Source organism: Thermobia domestica, chromosome 18 (genome assembly GCF_964235325.1).
Source record: "Thermobia domestica chromosome 18, izTheDome1.hap1.1, whole genome shotgun sequence".
NCBI classification, from domain to species: domain Eukaryota; kingdom Metazoa; phylum Arthropoda; class Insecta; order Zygentoma; family Lepismatidae; genus Thermobia; species Thermobia domestica.
Genome location: NC_137471.1, coordinates 23,877,513 through 23,895,928, shown reverse-complemented (window position 1 = coordinate 23,895,928; position 18,416 = coordinate 23,877,513). Strand labels below are relative to the sequence as shown.

Sequence of the window (18,416 nt, the reverse complement as noted above, 5' to 3'; positions counted from 1 at the left end):
ACTCAAATAATTTCTGGTACTCCATTGTTTTCAGAGTTCGTATTGGATGGTGCGATGTCGAACGCAGCTGGATTTCAGTACTACGGCGGTGCTTCGGTCACCGTATTGTCTTCCCGCACTTCACAGAGGTATCGACTGCAATCGGACAATTTATCAGCCTTGTGGTTGTTAACCAATGAACTGATTACACGGCTGTACCAGCGATTTAAGAAGGCAGAAGTCAATGATTTCGCTTGTTTTTACTCCTCTTCTCTTCCCTTGCAAGAGCTATTTTCGGAGATTGAAGCGCATTTTATTAGGAGACAAAAATCTCGAAAATTACAGGTTTGTATTCCTTTAATACTTGAGTAGTATAGATTGCAAGAAGTGATAATAATAGTGGCAGTAGCAAGTAAATAATAATGCTTCTTACTCACTGCGAAAAATCATAAAACAGTAGCTGTTTTGAGGGACACGGCCCTCATCCTCAGCTAATTCGAGCTTTAAAAAAGGTTAAAAGGTGGAAACATTGTGGAAAATGAAAAGATACTAGTGGTTATTCGAAGTAAACAAAGCACTTATGTTAATGAAACGAGGTAACAACCGTGTTTTTTACACACCAAATCCTCTGTAGATGCGAATTCAACGATATACAAAAAAGTGAAAATGTTGATCACTGGACCGGGAATTGAACCCGAGATATTCGGCATGCCGTGCCGATACATTAACCATTACGTTACCCAACGGTGTTCGAAGTGGAAAAAAAGCAGAGGCGGTATGTTTTATTACGATTTTGACTCGTCATACCGGCTATCTAAATACTGGAATACAGTGAGAGTATGTTGCCTAAAAGATTGTATTTCTATTTACATAATGACTCAAAATCATTAAAGAGCTTCTCTGTAGTTATGGGGGGGGGGGGTTACATGAAGAGACCTCGATCCCCTACCAACAACTTTCTGAAAAATGTTTTTAAAAATATTCCATTATGTTGTATTACAAAGAATTATACACGAAAATGCTCAAAAATCAAATTTTTATATTAACAGTTTCCTACGGAAAAACTCCACGTCCCCACACTCGACTATGGGGTATGCCAAACCCCTGGAAGGTCCGCTCTCTCAGCAGAAAACTCTTTAATCCGCCCATGCTCAAAACACGGTATATACAGGGTATTTCAAAACAACACCGACAACAATTGGGAGGTGATTCCTGACACCAAGATAAGACGAAAAGTATAGACCAACCTGGGTGCACAAATGCTTCCTTTCGGATTTACAGGCTGCCGAAAACATGGAAACTTGAACTTTAAAGGTCCATACCTCCAAAACTATGGGACCTATCGCACTCGGGTCAAGACTTCACTTAATGCCCTATCCATGCTTCAGAATCCTGCGGTACTTCCGCAACGATTTTTATAGGGGTACTTGCTGAGTACTAAAATTATATGCCTGTAGCCAAATTGCCTCTATAAAAATTGTTGCGTTAGTACCTTGGGAATCTGAAAAACGTATTTTTGGATAGCGCAATATTAGTTTCTAAGTGAAGTTTTGACCCGATTACAGTAGGTCTCATAGTTTTGGAGCTATGGGCCTTTAAATTTAATTTTTTTTTCGGCAGCCTATAACTCCGAAAGGAAGCATTTGTGCACCCAGGTTGGTCTATACTTTTCGTCTTATCTTGGTGTCAGGAATCACGTCCCAAGCGTTGTCGGTGTTGTTTTGAAACGCCCTGTATATGCATTAAGGCAAGAAGACACACATACATAACAAAGAAAGAATTCAATATGGCAATCTAAATATAAACTAGGTTAACTTCTTTAAAGACAACTCATTTTAAAAACAAAAAGGTAGGAAAAAGATAAAAATGTCGGTGCTGTTAACTTAGAAATTATTTCTACAGAAGAAGTAAAATCTTTTTATGTGCAAAGCTATTCGTCAATTACTGTGGATAAAAATGGATTTATTAAAAGTATTTAGCATTTACTTTCCAGTGACGGTGTGTTTTAATCATTGAAAAATCAAGAGACGGTATGCCTTCATCAGTGAAAAACTAGAGGCGGTATGGCATACCACCGCATACCGTCTCACTTTGACCACTGTTACCCACTCCGTTTCTCAGAATTCGCACATACAAAGAGGATTTGGTGTGTAAAAAGTCCGGTTGTTTCCTCCTTTCATTAATATATAATGATATAACAACCATACAAAGGCTGTTCTGAGTATGGATAGTGGATTGTTCAAGCACAACACCTAGCTTGTGGTACAGTCAGTGATAAAAATTTCTTTCCATTTGATAAAATTAGTTTCATAAATAACTTCAGAATGAAAGGATAATTTGAGTACAGTTTTCAGCAAATTGAAAAGAAGGTAATTTTCTGTGCGTTCCAGCCATACCACCGTTATTCCCATAATAAATTTTACAGGGTGTCTATTGGTCACGAAAGTCACGAATATCACGAAGAAGTCGCGAAATCAGAAAACGGTCATGAGAGTCAAGAAAAAGTCACGAAATTTAGCTTTTGGGTTACAATTTTTTTTTTTTTTTTTTTTTTATCTGTACAAATGTAAATACAGATTGGAAAATTTTGTTCTATAAAACGTCAAAATTCATCAGCAGAAATGTCTATGGTCGACTTTAGACGCTATCAAATCTCAAGCAAACCACGGTTCTATCGCAGGGATGGAAATACAGCCTAATTCTCACCCAAGTTCGCTCTTGGGAGTGTTATGACATTTTATGATTTGGTAAAGAAAAGGTCACGAAAAAGTCACGAAATTTCATTTTGGAATTTTAGTAGACACCCTGTTTTACCAAACGGAAATAACTTTTGTCGCTGGGGGCCGCGGTGGCTGAGTGGTAGAGCGTTCACCTCTGGTGCATGGGGTCTTGGGTTCAAACCCTGCTCCCGCCAAGTGAACTTTGTGGTGGACAAACACCGTGTTCGTGGGTTTTCTCGGGGTTCTCCCGTTTCCTCCCACTTTCTTCATTTCACCATTTCATTCATTTCTCATAATCACCGTCTCCTTTAGCCTAACCGGCATAACCGTGGGACGTAAAACTCAAAGATTTCAAAGATTTCATTTCAACTTTTGTCGCTGATTATACAAGCCATGTGATCGGAGTAAAGAGCACCGACCTCAAAAGTGAGAGAGTGCATATGGCTGTTGTGGGAAGCGGAAGGGTTAACGCATCAGCACGGCATGCTGAAAATCACGTGCAATCATCCACTTTTTCAATCTTTGTATATTAAACCACTTGACGTCTACGAATACTATGGCGAGTGAATATATGTTGGATTAATTTCACCTTTATCCAGATTGAAAAAAGAGTAAAATTAAATCTTTCAGTTTTACGTCTCACGGGTATGCCGTTAGGATGAAATCACGGAGACGGTGATTGAGAAATGAATGAAATGGTGAAATGAGGGAAGTGGGAGGAAACGGAAGAGCCCCAAGAAAAACACGAGCACGGTGTTTGTCCACCACAAAGTTCAAACGGCGCGAGCTGGGATTGAACCAAGAACCCCAATCACCGGAGGTGAATGCTCTATCCATTGAGCCACCGCGCCACCACTTTATCCAGATTGAGTTCAGGGTTAAGTTTTTATCCGTTTACCTTTTCGCCCTTTCTTTTAACCTTTTCTTTCAAACTCAAATCAGCTGAACTGGGGTCACGGTGGCTCAGTCTGTAGAGCGCTTACCCTTGGTGCGTGGGGTCTTTGGTTCGATCCCCACCCAAGTAAGTTTGTGTTTTCTTTTTTTTGGGGGGGGGTGATCCCGTTTTCTCCAACTTTCTCGTTCCACCAATTCTTCCATCATCATTCACTTGCCTTAATCGTCCGTCTTCCTTAGCCTAAAAGAGCATAATCGTAGGACGTTAAACTGAAAGATTTCATTTCATTTGTTTTGTAATTTTTAGTGGTGAGTATGAACCGTTATCTTTTACTTGCTGCAGTCTAACACTTGCTTAACGACAAAATTCACGCTTGTTGCTAGTCATAATTCTACAATATTAGGGTGTAACGGGAACAATAATGTCCAAAGATTAGACTTATGCTAACTGATTGATCTTATTAAAGTACACATGATGTAGTAGACATGCGTATTTTTTTAATTCTTTTTAATGTATATGTATTATCTTACAGAAATTAAGTGGCTTGTGTGTGCAGAGGTGTTGCGCCATCCCTGCAATCCAGTGGTCGAAGTGAGACGGTATGCCATACCGCCTCTGGTCTTTCAGTAATGAGGACATACCGTCTCTGGTTTTTCAGTGATCAAGACAATATTTAAATAGCCGGTATGTTGAGTCAAAATCATAATGAAACATACCGCCTCTGCTTTTTTCCACTTCGAACACTGCTGCAGCCACCTCCCAAGATCTCATTGCTTCCATGGCAAAGCGCATTGCTGCTGTCCTGCGAGGCAAAGATGGACATACCACATATTAGATAAGAATACTTTTCTCTAAGATAATGGTACATATTATCCTTCCATCTACTTCTTCTGCTGACACGTTTTTTTTTTTTTTTTCTTTCTTCTCATAGTTCACCTTTTTTTGGGAAAGTACTGCAAGTGCTTGATGTATGCCTCCTTGGTAATTTTGCAAACATCAATTCAATACTTTGTGGAGGCTCTTAAGTATTGAAGTTATCCTTTTCCCGAACGCAAGACAAGTTGAGAGAGAGAGAGAGAGAAATGAATTAAGAAGCGGTTCAGGAAGTAATATAGAGATTAGGACTTCATAAATAAGCTAACAGGGAGATTTGTAAAATACTGTGAAAAAGTAACACCCCAAGATGCACCATCAAGATAACAATATTTGCTTCCTTTTAAATAAATTAGTGTGTTAAAAAAAACACATATTAATGTATTACTCATATACTGTATGTTTCTTTCATAATAGGAAGAATTAGCGCAGCGAGCCGCACAGTTCCGCGCAATTCAGCGTAGGTTACTAACAAAGTTTAAGGACAAAACTCCATCCCCTCTGACGAATCTGGATACTCTTCTAAAGGCAACCTACAAGCAGGTTCTGTCTTCAGCAGACGAAATTGAGGAAAATCAGAAGGTTTGTATTCCATTTTCTTTCTGTTTAAATGTCAACCTTTTTCACACGCATTATTTCTACCCTAAGCACTGCTGTTTTTAAAAACCAACAGTAGTTTAGTTCCCTGAATTTCCTATAGATAGTAGAAGCTTACAGTATAATAAATTTCGCGGTGGTGCCCCGACACAGGAGCCACGTGAATGGAGAAGTTTATTCGGGTCACACCCAATATATGAGCGCAACTCAGTATTTAGGCTGTCGAGGCTGCCGCGACAGTAGAGTAGAAAGGGTTAAAGTGTTTTCCCTGTCTAAGCTGCGCTCTTGTACTGTCTGCCCCGCTGGCGTCTCTCTCCCCGTTCGGGAGAGTGATGGGTCAGCTGGGTGGCCGGACAAGACGCGGCAAATGCCCTATGTACACCTCCACGTGGTGACAGGCGGGGTATCCCGATCACATCGGCGGAGCTCCGTCCGTCTCCTCGGGGGGCTGGTGTAGAGCAGAACCATGGATATAACATCTAACCGCTTGAGCGTGCGTGCGGGGTTTATCCCTCGAACCTTGTTGGTGTGTCCAGCTAGGGGAGGAGTGGGGTATCATTGAAGTGAGGCAGTAATAGTATCCAGCAGGTCAGGCGGCCTGTGGATGGCGGACTCCTTGTCAGGGCCTCGGGTAAGTGGCCGTGCGATAGCAGCCCTCCGCTGAGTTCTCCTCATGAGGGTGTAGCTGAACGCAAAGGAGTAGTGGTGGCTGGGTGCCTCGCTGCGTCCCAGACCAATTTCCCAGGTGCTGTTGCATTTTTGCTAGTCCATATGGGCGAGAGTTGAAGCTGAATATTGCTAGTAGGGGGCTGAGGCGTGTTCGGCGCTAGGACCGCTCCTGGCTTGGTGGGGCAATCCAGGTGTGGTTCTGGCGTTGGTCGCTCCTCGGCTCTCCTGCACATTCATAATGAACATCTGTCGCCCCAGCACTAAGCTGGTTCACACATAATTGATGCCTCTTCTTTTGCCCGGACAACTTGGCGGATGGGTGGCAGCACATTCCTGGTAGAGATCCCACTGCTCTGAAGCCATCTGGTCGCTCCCTTGGCAGACGGGAGACCTGCCGACCTTGCTGGATGCCTCAGTTTCAGCGTTCACCTGCTTACCCCAGACTACCTTCCCCGTTCACCAACCCGCACGCACGTTCAAGGGGTTTTCTTTACGCAGCTTGCTGCAACACTTTCCTATGGTGCTCTCGCTGGCCTCCCGGGATGACGGGCGGTGTCCGCCGCTGCGTTCGGGGGAGCTAACGTACTAGGGATTCGGGGGCAGGGGCTAGCACCCCTTATCACCGTACGTCGGCCGCTCTAACACGTAAAGGAGAAAAAGCCCCCACTCGTCGACCGCCGTCGACGAGGGCCGACATTAATGCAGCGACTCCCCCCCCCCCTGCTTCGGCACTGCATGAAGCGCCTGAATATCCTTGTAGCGTACCGGGTTGTAGGAGAACCTTCACCATGAAAACTGGTCTGGGTGTGCACGTCAAACATGCGCATCCGGAAGAGGCTAATAGGCGAGTTGACACCGAACGTGTCAAAGCAAGATGGACACCTGAGGAGGAACGGCTGATGGCTCGGGAGGAGGTTCTCCTCATCCGGGCTGAATGCCGGTTCCTTAACCAGGGCTTGGTTGAAATCATCGCAGGGCGTTCGTTCGATTCCATCAAGAGCCATCGCAAGTCACAAGCCTATCAACGGCTTGTTCGCGAAATGTTCTCAACGACCCCTGTAGCGGCCTGTCCTCAGGTGAGCGAGGAACCCCCTTTCCAGATAGAGGTGCCTGACTTCACAGGTCTTCGCGCTGTCTTGGAGGAACCTATCGAGGGTTCCCAGCTGGGCTCTGATACCGCACTTAAGCCATCTCCAGTCCCTTCTGGGGCTGAAGTTATATCTGGCGATGATGGTGCCTACATCCGGTTCTCCTTTCCCTCCCCTTCTTCTCCGGTACTTCCACCCCGTTCGGTGGGGGAATCTCTTGGTTGGAGAAAAGCGGTTAAGGGGAAGTTGAGAGGGTTGCTTGGGCAGTACACCCAGGCGCAGCAGCCCGATGTAGAGAAGTATCAGAAGCGTCGACTCGATGCCATCATAGAGTCGGCCCTGGGCGATGAGGAAGTTTTGCCTAGACTTTCCTCATACCTTAAAGCCATATTTTGGTCGCCCAGGCCTCCATCGAACTTTGGTTGCAGTGACAACTCTCCTGACCAAGTCCTGTCCAAAAGGAGGCAACACAGGCAGGAGTACGCCCGGGTCCAGAAGCTATTCAAAGAGCAAAGACACCTGGCCGCTAAGGAGGTGTTAGACGGCCCCGAAGACCTCTCAAGGCGCCCATCTCCGGACGCCATGAGGTTTTTTTGGCGCAGCGTATTCGGTAAAGAATCGGTTCCTTATCCTGAGGAGCCGGTTCTTTCCGAAAGCCCCCTTCTGAGCCACTCGTGGGCTCCTGTAACTGGCGAGGAGGTTACTGGAGCTCGGCTTAGTCGTGGCACTGGCCCTGGACCCGACGGTTTGACTGTGAATGAGCTTTTAGAAAATCCGCTCCGACTCCGCCTGAAGTTGTTCAATCTATTTCTCTTGGTTGGCACCTTGCCTGAGCACCTTCGATTATCACGGGTGGTCTTCATTCCGAAGAAAGAGCGACCTTTGGCGCCGTCCGATTACAGACCAATTTCCATCGGGTCTGTTATTACTAGGCAGTTTCATAACATACTAGCAGCCCGGCTAGTCAAGGCCCCAGTATTCGATAGTCGGCAACGGGCATTCTTGCCTGTGGATGGCATCCTGGAGAACGTCTCAGTCCTGGACGCAGTGATTTCTACTGCGAACCAGCGTTTACGGCAATGTCATCTTGCCACACTGGACGTCTCCAAGGCCTTTGACTCTGTGTCGAAGTATGCTATCCTTGCCGCTATTGAACGCATTGGCGCTCCGCTTCCTTTTGTGGATTACGTCGATGCGTTATACACCGACTCTGAGACCGTCTTGGAGCTTGGGGAGGCCTCTGAAACTGTACTGGTTAATCGTGGTGTTAGGCAGGGTGATCTCTCCACTGCTGTTCAATCTGGTGATTGACAGTGTGCTGCGTGCTTTACCTTCCGGGGTCGGTTTTGATCTTGAGGCATCCGCAAGGGTGAATTCCCTAGCCTTTGCGGATGACTTGGTGCTTATTTCATCTACTGCACCAGGCATGCAGCTGCTGCTCGACACCGCAGTGGAGGTGCTACGGAATAATGGCCTTGAGCTCAACCTGAAAAAGAGCTCTGTGCTCTCGATGGTGCCAGACGGAAAAGTGAAGAAGATGAAGATCCAGACGGAGCCACAGTTTCATGTGGGATCCGACCCTCTTCCCCAGACCGGAGTTATCTCCCACTGGCGCTATTTGGGAGTACAATTACATCTAGGGGACGCCAGACGACCAAGGCTGCTTTGGCGCTTCATCTTGAACACCTGCGGAAAGCGTCACTGAAACCGCAGCAGCGGATCCTGTTGTTGGTCCAATTCCTACTGCCTAGGGTCTACCAGGCACTGGTGTTGGGCCGTACAACAACAGGCCGCCTAGAAGCACTTGATCGACAAGTGCGTGCTGCAGTGCGCCAATGGCTTCGTCTGCCTCATGATGTCTCCAAGGCCTTCTTCCATGCTCTGATAAGAGAGGGTGGACTTGGCATTCCCTCCTTGAGGTTTACCATCCCTGTGCTGAAACTAAGGCGATTCAGCAAGCTCCAAAACTCACAGCTCGAGATCTTCCGTGCTGCCTTCCTCTCTCCTTCCATCCAGAGAGAGGTCGAGTGGGCACGTGGCCGAGTTGAGGCTATCGGCCAGGGCGTGAAGGGTACTCGTGCAGTTCGGAAACAGATGGCCCTTAAGCTGCATGGCTCTACCGACGGTTATGAGCTTCGGGAATGTTCCCGAGCTAATGCGTCATCTGCTCCCCTCACTTTGAGTGGAGCATTGAGCCTTACTAGTAGAGACTATGTTAATTTTCTTCACATGAGGGTCAACTGTTTAGCGAGTAGGATTCGAACTTCGCGTAGATCCAGGAGATATGGGATGTCCACTGACTGCCGGGCCAACTGTGAAGTCACTGAGACAGCAGCCCATATCATCCAGAATTGTGGTAGGACTCACGGAATTCGGATCAAGCGCCATGACATCTGTGATGTACTGTGCGATGATCTTAAGGAGTAGGGATGGACGGTGGTTAGGGAGCCCCGAATCTAAACCTCAGAGGGATTAAGAAAGCCTGACATTGTCGCTTACACTCCGTCTCAAGCGACAGTTATTGATGTGCAGGTTGTCTCCGGAGCCACTGGCCTGGACGCTGCTCACCATCTTAAGCGTCTCAAATACTCCCGCAACCCTCAAGTTCGGGAGTACGTAAGAGATCTTTCAGGCCACTGGCCCCGGGTGACAACCTGCACTCTCTCGTGGAGGGGTATATGGTCGGCTCGTGCCTCAAGCGAGCTGGCCGTTCTCGTGCGACCGGAGACTTTGAAGCGTATCACCATCTCGGCGTTGTTAGGTTCGGTAAAGATATTCAGGTGCTTCATGAATATGACGCTACCCTCTGGGTGGCCGATTCGACGTGTCGGAATGGAATAAGGAGATCCTCACTTCGATCCACCGCCCCACACCGGTTAGACCAGAGATGTTCACCCTCGCGAGGGTGGCCCTCTCGAGGGCATCCTCACCCTCAAGTTCCCTCGCCCACAGTGACGCGAGGGCGAGGACAAGTTTTGGCCGCAAGGGCGAGAACAAGCTTCGATGGCAAGGGTGAGGGTGCGCGAGGGCGAGGACAAGTTTGGGTCGCGAGGGCGAGGACAAGCTTCGATGGCGAAGATGAGGGTGCGCGAGGGCGAGGAAAAGCTTCGACGAAGAGGGTGAGGGTGCGCGAGGGCGAGGACAAGTTTCGGCAGCGAGGGTGAGGGTGCACGAAGGTGAGGACAAGCTTCGATGGCGAGGGCGAGGAAAAGCTTTGACGAAGAGGGGGAGGGTGCGCGAGGGCGAGGAAAAGCTTTGACGAAGAGGGGGAGGGTGCGCGAGGGCGAGGACAAGTTTCGGCAGCGAGGGCGATGGTGCGCGAGAGCGAGGACAAGCTTCGATGGCGAGGGCGAGGAAAAGCTTCGACGAAGAGGGCGAGGGTGCGCGAGGGCGAGGACAAGCTTCAATGGCAGGGGTGAGGGTGCGCGAGGGCGAGGAAAAGCTTTCCCCAGTCAGAATTTTTAAACTATCCTATCTCTTCAAGTCAATAATTGTCTGTTTTGCATTATTACTTTTCAACCACAGAGCAAAATAATTCAGTCACTCTACTCCTGTTTTAATGAGGTATGGCAGCGTGTAACAAATGTTGCGAGGTCCTGGGCAAGAAAAGTTTGTGATCGCCCTTTCAGTTTTCAATTGCTAATTATAATAAAATTTCTGGAAATCAATTAATCTACACATTTAATTATTTGTGCTAAAGAAAATAAAGGTTTGTTCTCTTACTTTCCCGTTCCACCATTTCTTTCATCATCATTCACTTGCAATTTCATCCATCTCCTTTAGCAGTTACATAACTCTGGGGCGCTAACCTAGAGATTTCATCTTTTCTTTCATTACTTCAATCTTAAAGTTTGCACGACATTATTAATTGTTGAATTGGTGGATTTATAAAAGTCAGTGCAAAATCATTTTAGGCTCGATAATATTTCCAAGGCCCCTGGAGGCGCTAAGCTCTGAGCGTGCCATTTAGGGAGGAACGGTGGCTCAGCGATAGAGAAATTACCTTTGTTCGAAGGGTCGCATGTTCGATTCCCGTCCAAGTAAGTTCGTAGTGGAGGACATCGTGTTCGTGGGTTTTCTGGGGATTCTCCAGTTTCCTACCACATTCTCATTCAACTGTTTCTTTCATCATTCACTTCTGTCTCCTTTAGCATTTAGCTTGCATAATCGTGGGATCTTAAACTAAAGATTTCATTTTTCATTTGCCTTTACGTATTTGTAGTGTAAGGAATCCTTGAGATAACGTTTGAAAGATATCATTTCATAATTGTGGGAATTACTGAAAATAAACTTTACAACAATGATAGCTGCCAAAAATGAACCAAGACCAAAGTGATAAAGTGCACAAATTGGCCCCTAGGGTAGTTTCTTAAGACAAAGTTTCATATTTATGGCAATTATTGAAAAAAAAAATGTTACATTGTTAAGGTAGGACAAATGTATCTCTATTAGTGGTGAATATTAACAATATTTGAGCATCGAAATTAACCTTACAAGCACATTGACACATTTCAGTTTATATTTTAAAATACCAATTAACTTAGATTTACATTCAAATCAATGAAGTCATACATGTTATAGGTTAGAGTGGGTATATATTTCCGAGTGATAATTCAACAATAGTGTTCTGAAGTATTTTATTTGTTTGCTGACGGAGTTTCAAAATTAAGCTCTTTAGATCTTTCCCTTTGAATTTGTTCAACTTCCTCAGTTACGCTACATACATCAGGGATGGCCAACGTGTTGACTGTCAAATTCTGACAGATAGTCCGCGGCAGTCACTCTACCGCCACTCATCAAACCTTGATTTCACCCTCACCCTCATGAGAGCCGCCCTTGTGTGGCTGAATACTTATGCTTCCATCGTAGTTTAAGAAACATTTTGAAGTAAAGGCATTGGATACTGTTGATAAATGATGTAAACGTCACTATCGACCGAGATCCCCATTGTAACAGTTGTTCCATTTTAGGTGTTCCACAGTAAGTTATACGATGATATGTTTAGTTTCCTTTCTTTAGGACGTATGTTAAGCAAGGACGGACTTCTGGTGGGGGTGGTGGGTTGTAATACTGCTACTTAGAGCTACTTTTAAGAGCTCCAAACTCTGGGATGCGTTTTATTTGTACATATAAAATAAGAAAGTTTCCTCTTCTGGGGGCGAGCGATCGCCCCGATCGCCTCCCCTGGATCCGCCACTGATGATAAGAAAATAATTCAACAAATAGGTTGAATAATTGATGCTCTGATCCTCACGAAGGAGGCCCTCTCGAGGCCCCCTCACCCTCAATTACCCTCGCCCTCAATGATATGAGGGCGAGGAAAAGCTTTGAGCACAAAGGCGAGGGCGAGCGAGAATAATGGACAACTCCTATCGCGAGAGCGAGGGTGCGCGAGGGCGAGGACAAGCTTCGATGGCGAGGTTGAGGGTGTGCGAGGGCGAGGAAAAGCTTCGACGAAAAGGGCGAGGGTGTGCGAGGGCGAGGACAAGCTTCGACAGCGAGGGTGAGGGTGCGCGAGGGCGAGGACAAGCTTCGATGGCAAGGGTGAGGGTGCGAGAGGGCGAGGAAAAGCTTCGACGGCGAGGGCGAGGGTGCCCGAAGGCGAGGACAAGTTTCGGCAGCGAGGGCGAGGGTGCGCGAGGGCAAGCTTCGATGGCGAGGGTGCGGGTGCGCGAGGGCAAGGACAAGTTTCGACGGCGAGGGTGCGCGAGGGCGAGGACAAGTTTCGACAGCGAGGGTGAGGGCGCGCGAGGGCGATGGACAATTCCATTCGCGAGGGCGAGCTTGAGTGAGGTCGAAGTAAAATGAACATCTATGGATTAGACCTTTTGTGTGGTAACCATCGATCCATGGGACGTCTTCTCTACGTCCCATGTCGGTATAGGCGTGTAAAAAAAGTGTTTTCATTCTAGTTCCATTTTTGTAAATACTGTAATAACAAACAACAAAGCACTATAATGCCTTCTATATTAAAATAACAATAATTTACTGTTGAAGCGTATTAGTTATAATTCACTGCTATATTTTGTTTCCTTTTTACCTGGCTGGAAAAATCGTCAGGCAGATTTATTCAGAATAACACATTCACTAAATGATAAAGTGTCAGTGTATTTATTCCAGTGAAAAAGGGCCCATAAATATGTGACTTTGGTGTTTTCATTGTTTATTCTACTTGGAGTAACAGAGAGTAAAAGCAGCGGCGACTTTCGAAAATATTTTCGCTGAAATAAATACATTGACATTGTAAGGTTAGTCAAATTATCTGCTGGGGGCCACGGTGGCTCAGTTGTAGAGCGTTCACCTCTGATGCTTGGGGTCCCTGGTTCGATCCGAGTTCGCGCCAAGAAACTTTGTGGTGGACAAACACCGTGTCCGTGGGTTTTGTCAGGGTTCTCCCGTTTCCTTCCTCTTTTTTATTCCACCATTTCATCATCTCCGTCACCATAGCAGTGGGACGTAAAACTCAAAAATTTCAAATTATCTACTTATGATAGGGGACACTGTGGTTCAGCGGGTAGAGCGCTTACCTCTCGTGTGTGGGGTCCCTGGTTCGATCCCCGGTCAAATATGTGTGTGCTAAAGAAGATCGTGACGGTGGGTTTTCTCGCGGTACTCTCGTTTCTTCCTACATCCTCGTTCCATCATAATTCACTTGCCTTAATCATCCGTCTCCTTTAGCCTTTTAAAAGGTATAATTGTGAGACGTTAAACTGAAAGATTTCATTTCATTTCATTTTCAAAACTTGGATAACAAGAGTGGAAGAAGAATGTCCCTAAAGAATTACCCCAGAACAATCCTATTCGTGCGTAACAAAAAGCAATGACGGTTGCACATAGGCCAGGCGTTCTTAGAAACAACGAGAAACGTACACTCATGTCCATAATTATTGTCACATGTCTATAAATATGTTGTTGTAGGAATATAATTTGATAACGAATTCGCCCGGTATTTCTTATAATGTTAGCATATGTATAATTGGCAGACATGTATATGGCAAATTTCATGTCAAAAGAGCAGTAAATAAAAACAATAAAACGAAAATAAAACTTTCTTGTCCATTTAGCAACATTTTGTTTTACTCATTCTAATTTTCGTATTTATAATTCTTTTCCTATGAAATTTACCACAAATACACATTTTCCGATTATACACATAGTATCTGTATTAACAGTACCCTGCAAAATTATCAAATTATATTCTTACAAGAAGACCGCTATAGATATGAGACAATCATTTTGGAGATGAGTGTACATACATTTTGACTCTCCCTGAAAATACGCGAAGCCGAAAACCGAAAAAAGAGGCTTCGTACATGATTAGATCGAGTGAAGATAAATCTATGTACAAAAATTTCATGGCTCTGGGTGAATATTTTCAATGCAAAAATTTGATGAGACACACGTACACATTATTGTATTATCATTGTTAAGAGATACTTAATTTACAATATACAGTTGAACCTCGATAACTCCAAGGGAATAGATAAAAAAATCGAATCATCAAGGTGGCCACAACAAAAATTCGAGATACCGAGGTTCCGCATTCTTCATGAAAAGTGACTATGTAACCTCTCTATCATTCCAAGTTTTATTCGTTCAACCTCTATAACTCGAAGTTTTATTCGTTCAGCTTCTATAACTCGAAGTTTTATTCGTTCAACCTTTATAACTCGAAGTTTTATTTATTCAACCTCTAGAACTTGAAGTTGTGAAAGTTCTTGAAATTAAATAAGATGACTAGTAAAAATTAAATAGTAGACAACACAATTACAGTACACATTAGCAACAATGACAATGACGTAAAAGCATAGAGCTATAGCTTCAAGTTATCGCGGTCATATTAAGATAAATTCGACTTATAGAGGTAAACTTTGACTCGTAGAGATTCGTGGGTACGAAATTTCCAGTTACCAAGGTTTTTAAATATGATTACAAAACCCTTAAGGTTGTAAGTTTTAAACATTGTACTTAACAGAGGTTATTTTAACAATGAGTGTTATGGATAGTTCAAGGGAATATGAAAGAAATTTCAGTTATCGAGGTCCACCTGTAGTTAAAATGAAATGAAATCTTAGAAGTTTTACGTCCCACATTGTTGCCGGCTAGGCTAAAAGACACGGTGATAATGATAAATGAATGAAATTATGGAATGAAGAAAGTGAGAAAACCCTCACACACAGTGTTTGTCCACCACAAAGTTCACTTGGCACGAGCTGGGATCGAACCAATGACACCATGCACCAGAGGTGAACACTCTACTACTGAGCCCACCTGTAGTTAAAAGTACATGTATAAAAGTCTGTCTAATCTCTAATTTATGTACATTTTCTATTGTCTCTCTCTCTCTAGGCTATGCAGCGTTCGCGCTGTCAGTTGAGCTGTGTTATTCGTCTTATACTCCTTCTAATAAAATTTATGAATACGTTAACTGAAGATCAATTTTCCATGTTACAAGCAGCGTTCTCACCTGTTATTCAAGATACTGCGGAGGGTCAGGTAAGTTGGTAAAATAAAGTGAAATATTTTTCTGTGTACCAGTGTAAAATTTAAGTAAGGAAAGGCATATAAGAGAACCTATCCCACCTTATTCTCAACAGGCTTTCTCTAGAGTATAAAGGCTCCCACTGAATTTTCCATATTGATTCAGCATTGTAAAACGATTGGAGAGCTAACGAATGTCAAACTTGAACGTAGCCCCCATAATATTAATTTGCTGCTGCAAATATTTCAAGACCGTGGTTTACATTTCCGAGAGTTTATGAATCAGGTAACTGATCAGGAATCCACACTGTCACAATTCTCGGTATCGCGGTCAGAATGTTTCCTGTATCTATTAGATACAATAGTTAAAAAAGAAACTAAATGTGATCTCGAGTGACTTAACCACACCTGATTGGAAAAATCGTGTAATAAAGATATTATTAAAGCAAGCAAATTACAACTAGGTATCATTCACACCAACACACAATCTTAAAACCTAAAGTGAGTGAAGGTGGGTGATTAGAGTTACAGATTTTATTTAAAGAAATTCCAAAAGTGTTAAATTAAAATATTTAATGCAATTCGGATTTTCTTCAAAACAATAACAATTGATTAAGTTCCAAAATTCTTTCATCATATTCTTAACAGATCCTTAATTTCGAAGGTGGTGTTCAAAAATTTAATAGAAAAACCTTTACTCTAACAATTTCAGTAAATTTCGCAAGGCAGAGATCATTTACAGTAATTTAGGGCAAGCACGAAGACAACACAATCAAAACTCTCAAATTATCAAAATTTAAATGTTAAATTGAATTCTCTAATTCAAAAACAGCAAAACCAATAACCACATCAATTAATTTATCTCACTATAACAAACAGGTATCGCAACTTTTCAGTTAAAGAAATCCTTCTTATATTAGTTACCACGAGAGTATGCAATTTAAGGGTGGAATTATAACACTTGATTTTACGTTTTACTTTTCTTTTTTCCCTTTATAGTTGCCCAGTTAAATTTCTCACTCGACCTTCAATTGCACAACGAAAGCAAGACAAGCACTAGACACGCTGACGCATTACACGTGTTCCGTCTCTCACATAACTGCATAGGAAGTTAACGTATTTTTCCACCTTTAAAAGGGTTTAATACGGAAGTCTTTTTAAAAAGAATTAGACCTTTTTAATTTCATTTCATTCACTTGCAAAATACGTCTTCTTTAACACTACTTCACACACTTGAAACACGGAAAATACAAGTAAGCTTATCACTTTTAAACTGATTCAACTTAGATAACTTAATTAGACTCAAATTAAATTAAGCCTTTTAAAACTCTGAGTAATTTAGCACTAAGTTTAGAAGCACAGTTATAATTAAGGCAGTTTTCAATCGTTACAAACACCACCTCCTTGTTAAATATAAAATTTTAAGGCAGAACAAAATTTTATATACAATATACAATTTCCTTTTAAACTTCCATTATTTTTATATTTTATATCATTCTTTTAACGATAATTTCTCAAAAGTCCTTTCTTTTACATTTTTATTACTTCAGATATTTTCTATTTTTATTTCGGATTTTTTGTCACTGTATAATTTCCATTCCAAGGTTTGATGCAACATTCAAATCAAATGCAGACCAATTCTCCACGTCTGGGTTTGAGAACAGCCAGCCAAAGATAAGATTTCCAACTTAGACAGCTTTGGTTCCATTCGAGACCATAAACCATTCTAAAAGAGGCGTTGACCATCTTCACGTGTCTCCATATAAAATACATCAATGTAAGGAAATACAAAAGGCAATCTAAAAATATAAACAAAAACGTTAATTCAAGCAATTACAAGATGTTATCCCTGTAAAGCAAAAAAGTTTAATTTCAGAATGAGAACAAGATCTTCGAGTTTTCCCCTTTCACATGTAGATTATTTTATTCAGATGTAACACATTTCAACTGTCAATTACACTTTAAATGCTATAAACCTATACTAATTCATGATTTACAAATGAAATTTTAATAAACATGAAATAAAATGAACGTGAAACGACTATGATCATATCCTAATTCTACATGACATCTTAGTTCCTACATTAAACTACTTCTAAACCTACTTAAATCTAAATTTTCTTATTCTAACCTTACATAACTAATTAAAGTTTAGTTTCTTCTAGTTTAACTCTACATGTGTAGGACTCTCATTTTCATTTGTTCAGTTGGTTTGCGCCCCATTTCTTCTTACAAAATATTTTTAAGATTACTTACATGAGCTCTCTTAGTATTGTTAGCATTTTTTACGTCTTCTAATAATACGGAATTATAAGTTAAGAATTTCACAATTTTAAATGGACCAATCCAATGATACGTTAAACTTTTGGTTACTTTAACTTTCAGAGATGATTTTTCGTGGTTTTTAAATAATACAAGATCATCTACTACAAATATACATCCTTTCGTTTACCTTCAAAGAGTTTACGACGTTTCTCCCAAGATTTTACCATATTATCCATTGCATTTTTCCAAAGATCTTGACTATTCAGACCTTTAAGATCAGCATCGATAATTTTCCATTTGATCTCTAAGGGACTATTTAACTCTACCAAAAATAACTCTGGAGGTACAGCTTTTAGTCCTTCGTGCTCACACAAATTAAGATTAAATTGGAGTTCACGAATAACCTTACGCCATTTGTTTTATCTTTCAGCAAAATAAGATTTCAAGGAGTATTTTAGAGTTTTTATGAATCTTTCTGCAATGTTTGCCTCCGGATGGTACGTGCTCAGTTTTATATGCTTAATACCCGAACTATACATAAATCCCTGAAAATAGATGTAAACACTGAGGCGTTATCGCTAGATATTGATTCTACAAAACCGTAACGGGAGAACAAATCATACAATTTGTCACAAATTATCTTTGAAGATAGTCTCCTTAGTTTTTCAAGCATACAATATCTTGAACAATTATCCACTGCTATAAGATAAGTATACCCTTCAGAAGAAGGTAAAGGCCCTACGATATCAATCATCCAATTTCAATTTATCCTTTGAGTCACACAAGACCCTAGTCTGCCATATTTCTTAGTATTTAAGGGCTTAGTCTTTTGACATTCTGGACAAGACC

General features: G+C 42.5%; 1 protein-coding gene and 1 long non-coding RNA gene across 3 annotated transcripts in view; one reads left to right on the top strand and one right to left on the bottom strand.

The window, feature by feature from the left end:
• The window catches only part of BBS9 (Bardet-Biedl syndrome 9), a 68,282-nt gene that overhangs the window by 34,145 nt on the left and 15,721 nt on the right, over positions 1-18,416 (top strand). For both annotated transcript variants that reach the window (XM_081746254.1, XM_081746253.1), the window contains exons 9-11: positions 35-324; positions 4,885-5,049; positions 15,171-15,317. In XM_081746254.1, the coding sequence (XP_081602380.1) occupies positions 35-324; positions 4,885-5,049; positions 15,171-15,317 (602 nt within the window). The remainder of the gene's footprint in view (positions 1-34; positions 325-4,884; positions 5,050-15,170; positions 15,318-18,416) is intronic.
• The window catches only part of LOC145675668 (uncharacterized), a 42,144-nt gene continuing 39,588 nt past the window's right edge, over positions 15,861-18,416 (bottom strand). The window contains exon 2 of the long non-coding RNA XR_014129179.1: positions 15,861-17,101. This is a non-coding gene — a long non-coding RNA (uncharacterized LOC145675668). The remainder of the gene's footprint in view (positions 17,102-18,416) is intronic.